This window comes from Clarias gariepinus, chromosome 19 (assembly GCF_024256425.1).
Source record: "Clarias gariepinus isolate MV-2021 ecotype Netherlands chromosome 19, CGAR_prim_01v2, whole genome shotgun sequence".
NCBI classification, from domain to species: Eukaryota; Metazoa; Chordata; class Actinopteri; order Siluriformes; family Clariidae; genus Clarias; species Clarias gariepinus.
This window is the reverse complement of record NC_071118.1, coordinates 1-5,000: the sequence shown is the minus strand read 5'-3', so window position 1 is coordinate 5,000 and position 5,000 is coordinate 1. Positions and strand designations below refer to the sequence as shown.

The 5,000-nt window shown below is 45.8% G+C and overlaps 1 protein-coding gene across 3 annotated transcripts in view; it reads right to left on the bottom strand.

The window, feature by feature from the left end:
* The window catches only part of LOC128507544 (rho GTPase-activating protein 26-like), a 14,152-nt gene extending 9,301 nt beyond the window's left edge, over window positions 1-4,851 (bottom strand). For all 3 annotated transcript variants that reach the window (XM_053478542.1, XM_053478543.1, XM_053478544.1), the window contains exons 1-3: window positions 4,673-4,851; window positions 1,098-1,248; window positions 669-840 (exon numbers count right to left, since the gene is read on the bottom strand). In XM_053478542.1, coding sequence (XP_053334517.1) covers window positions 669-840; window positions 1,098-1,248; window positions 4,673-4,804 — 455 coding nt within the window. In that variant the 5' untranslated portion in view covers window positions 4,805-4,851. The remainder of the gene's footprint in view (window positions 1-668; window positions 841-1,097; window positions 1,249-4,672) is intronic.
* Between the last annotated feature and the right edge of the window lie 149 nt (window positions 4,852-5,000).

The following is a 5,000-nucleotide window of genomic DNA, read 5'->3' as shown; positions in this document are numbered from 1 at the left end:
GAATAAACACTACAGTAGAGCTAACAGGAGGCGTTCACTGCTATTAAAACAGTTTTTTTATGATAAATCCCATGAAGGCGTGTCTGAGATTCCAGGGGAGAAGGTAACGGTTCTCAGAGGAGAGTTTAGTCGAGGGAAGTGAGGAGACGCAGAGAGGACGAGACAAAATAGACCAGAAGCGCTGTAACGTTTTCTCTGAAACGACTCGGTTCCTAATAAGCATTTTTGGCTGCTAGCTGCTAACATGCTAATGTTAGCATTACACAACCAGCAGGAATTACTACATCATCCATCTGTTATCTCTAGCCGGGGGCTTAGTGGGTGATTGGATCCTGTCCCAGGGAACTTGGGGCACAGGGAGGTCACACGCTGGATGGAGTCAGGTGACACGACAGGGCTAGACCCTGATAGAGCTGGTACAAACAATAAGGAACCTCATACAGCCGGTAATGGGTTCAATCCTGAGCTCAGGTTACTAAAGGTTCTGAGCCATGTGTTTGTGTGTCTGTTATCCAGCACCTCTCACTGAACAGAACCAAAGTCCAGGGAGTGGAGTCGGACCTGATCCAGCCTCTCCAAGCCAAAGGTTCAGAGAGTGACCAGGTTTATCTTAGGGATAAGATCAGATGTGTGTGTGTGTGTGTGTGTGTGTGCGTGTTTACACTCACTGTGAATTGGTCCGGTTCTGATGTGTGTGTAGAGGGCCATCTTGTTCTCCGTCTCCGCTGCTGAGGTTATTAAACTTGTTCCAGTTCTGCGTGCTGTTGCAGTCAGGTGGTGGCGGCGCCGGCTGCGGGTCAGAGTTCAGGTCCGCGCTGTTCCTCTTCTCCACCGCTGAGGCTGATAAAAAAAAAAAAACATCGACAAGAGGAAGAGACCTGATGAGCGGCGTAAGTGCTGAAACAAGTGTGAGTTGTGTGACCATACTCTCACTCTCAGGAGCTTTAATCACTCTCCTGTCCCGAGAATAACGAGACAGGGAGTGAAGTAAACCGTGTAGGTGTTCAGGAGATCCCTGCGGTGAGGAGGTCCATGAGTAATAATGTTTATGGTACAGAGGGACCAGATCGAGAGCATCGACTGCCTCACTTCCTCACCTCGCTCCTTCTCGGAGTGTGTCGGCGTGTGGAAGAGTGTGAGCGGTCTCTCGCTGCAGGACGGCGCTTTGCTCTCAGAGCTTCTCCTCCTGCAGATGTTGGTCTGTGAGCCGCTCTGTCCTGCTCCAGAAACCGGAATCTCTTTAAAGATCTGAGGAGACAATGAAGCGAGACGAAGCTAAAATAAATCCGTCTAAAGATAATTTACTGTCCGTGGACTTCAGCTTTGAGCCTCTGCAGTCTAATTATATTCGATTATTTTCACAAACATGCGTCCTGGGTACAACCGACTTAAATATCACCAAAACAATTACAGACTGACTGGAGAATCATAATAAAACTTTACGCCAATTTCCAGAACACTGAAGTCACTCGAAATGGACTTTATTCTCCAGAATTTTCTGTTCATCATCAGCCTTGATGCTGCCCTGGTCCAGGCCAAACTGGGATCTTAGCTCGATTCTGAGGTCTAGCGGTCGGCCGTGTGCTATAGACACAGGACACATGACGATATAGACGACGGTTAATACCATCGTCCATTTATAGACTGTTTACATCGTGACTCCAGTGACTCTACAACTGCCTGGTTCATTTTCATAAGGAGGCGTGGTGTTATTGGGTATTACTGTCTAGCCGCATTACTGAACCCGGGACTGTTACAGTATACTGGACGGTATCAGACAAAATCAATCAATAAATCAAGAAATAAATAAAATGATAGTAAATTTAAACAACAATACATTCCGAATATAGTTCATTCAGGGAACAGCACTAAACCAGGGGAACGCTCAGGCCCGGTCAAGGGTCCAAGTCGAACCGGAACTAAAGCACTATATGCATAGGATCATTATTACCAGGTGACCTCGTGTGATTTAGAGATGAACCCCTCACACGGGAGCTTCGTGTGACGCATTCGCACGGGATAAGCGAGGCCTGCGATTTTACTCAAATGTACTGAGTTATCTTCCAGAAACATGTATATAACATCCTAGTGTGTGTTTATTTAAGAGTGTTCTGTGATGGGAAAAGGAGGGGTGTGTGTGTGTGTGTGTGTGTGTGTGCGTGTGTGCGTGCACATGCAGACTAGTGAGGCAGAGAGAGAATTTATGGATATCCGGTTAGATGACTAAAAAACAGAAAAAAAAGAAACGAATATAGTTCCGTGCCCCGTGTCATTTATATTGCACGGAGCTAAAATCCGATCTAATCTAATCTTTCTGCACACTGTATTGTTGTCTGGTGTGTAGCGAAGTGACCCAGAACCCAAAATACTTTCCAAGCACTCCCAACGCAGCCTCTATTCTTCCTGGACAGGAACAGGAAACAGAAACCTTAAACACGTGACATACGTCTCCACCGAACCCTGGCCAAATTACAGACCTGCTAATTCACACGGGACTGACATCATCACAGGACGTCACTGTGCAGTGAACTATGGGCGAGTCATTTGTGGGGGGATTTTACTTTACGACTTACAGACATGTCCGAGTCACACGGGATTAAAATCACAGACAGAAAATCACAGACGTGATTATTACTAATCACTCGCGGTGCCCGGATAATACTAACCCCCTGCGAAGAGGAGTTCTTCTTCTTTTCCCCCTTTTTATGGGCCAGTATATTTAAATCTCCCTTATATAAAAATAATATTCCAAGAAAACAGACAAACTTAAGGATCCTCTTAAAGCTGTACAGAAGCGAGGGCAATCAGGAGGTGGAGAGAAATCTTTTAGTTTTATTCTTGTGATCTTTAATGTTGATTATGTTACGTCTGAGTTGCTCTAGAAAACGCAACACTTGATTTCCCACCAGAACAGATTCTCTTTTACATTAAAACTGATAAATGGGTCAAAAATGTTAAACCAGTATTACAGTATTAATGACAATATAACAGGAAAGCAGGGAAACTCTGTTAAAGTCCAGGAGCTCTACAGTGTTTATAGACGTCTTATTATTCAGTACTTATACGTTAACATCCGTCTTCGTCTTTCGTCCAGAGTTAATTTGATAAAGAGCGACTGGAAACTTCACCCAGCTGGATTAATGTTGAGTGTGAGAGCTGTTTATGGAGCTGAACTCAGTTGTGTTGTGGATTCCGAGTTGCTTAGAGAAGCTCAGTTTGTTAAACCCGAGGCATTTCCTGTTGGTACGGAGCCAGGAGTCCAGCTGCAGCACAACTGGAGAGGACAAACCATCGTCTGAGAGGTGCACATCAATTAGCTTTATGTTTCTGTTCCGTCTCTCGCTGCACCTCTGATCTCCGCGGCTCTGAAATGCGCTGCGGCCTCAGTTTAATGCACCTTTAATCCTGATCCCACTAATTCACCAGGACGGGACGAAATAATAATAGGATGGCTTTCTCCAGGCCACGCCTCCAGGCCACGCCTCCAGGCCACGCCCTCTTTACAAGAACATTGCACCTTTTTTTTAAACTTCCTTACCTAAGACTTGTCCAAGACAACACGGAAAACTGGTGTACATGTACATCCACTCACAAAAGTAAGTACACCCCTCTAATCTCAGCAGACATGTTAGTATATCTTTTCAGAGGACATGTGATCAGGGATATTACCCTGTTTGTTCTGTCACTGTGTGTGTGTGTGTGTGTGTGTGTGTGTGTGTGTGACATTAAAGCAGATACATACAGTGTCTCACAGAAGTAAGTACACCCCTCAAATTTCAGCAACCTTTACTATACTAACTTTATTATATATTTTTAAAAGACAATACTACAGAAATAAATAAATATATATGTATATATATCCCAGCAGGTCCAGGAGGATTGAAGCCGTGCTAGATAACGACAGTGCTCACACACAACACTGACACTCTGGACACGGTTGCGACATGTTCACTGAGGGTGTACTTATTTTCGTTGGCAGTTGTTTAGATGATAAAGTCTGAGTTATTTTAGGGAGACATTAAATCTGTACTGATATACAAACGACTCCAAAGTTTCATTTCTATAGTATTGTTTCATAAGAACATAAAATAAGGTGCCTGCTGAAATTTGAGGGGTGTACTTACTTTTGTGAGATACTGCATGTACCTGCTTTAATGCCACACACACACACACACACACACACACACACACACACACACACACACACACACACAGTGAGGACACAGCGACAGAACAAACAGGGTAAAATCCCTGATCAGTGAAAAATCAGGCCAAGGTTGAGTCATGTGACCGGCAGGTGGTGTTGCGTCACCTGGAGCAGGTTGCCGGGGCTTTAGCGTTACCTGCTGCAGCGACCGCGAGACGCTTTAAATAGGTACGAGTTTCATCTGGTTTGTGTTTCCCTGAGAGTCATTAAGCATCTCGTTCACACGTCAGTGTCAGTGGAGGGGGCGGGGCTTTCACTCTGCACATGCACGCTGCACAGAAAAGACAAAAACACACTGAATATTTACAAACTGAAGACATGATGATCTGCGCGTCTACTGAAGGCCACGAGTCAGACGCGGCCTAATGTTTCGAATTACGCTGCTGATCAGCTGCCGCGTCTCAGCTCGTCGCACTCGGCTTCATGTCCGCAGTGAGAGGGTACGGGAGGGATTCGATCACTCACGCGCTCGTGGTTCTCAATCAGGATCTCCACCACAATGTTCTGGAACTTGATGTCCATGATCGCAGCCACCGTCTCCTCCTGCGGCCGCAGCAGGGTGGGGCCGAACACCACGCCCAGATTGGCCACCGTCATCAGGTTCTGCTGGTGGTGACTCGCCACGCTGCACAAAGACCGGCATCGACTTTATAAACATCATAACTGCGTCTCACTTACTCACTTCCTCCAATGACTAAACTACTTCCACTGAGACATTTACAGACGACTTCAGTCACAGTACAGTGATGAGACTGATGAGGAACTCGGCTAAGGGTTATGGCCACGCCCCCTG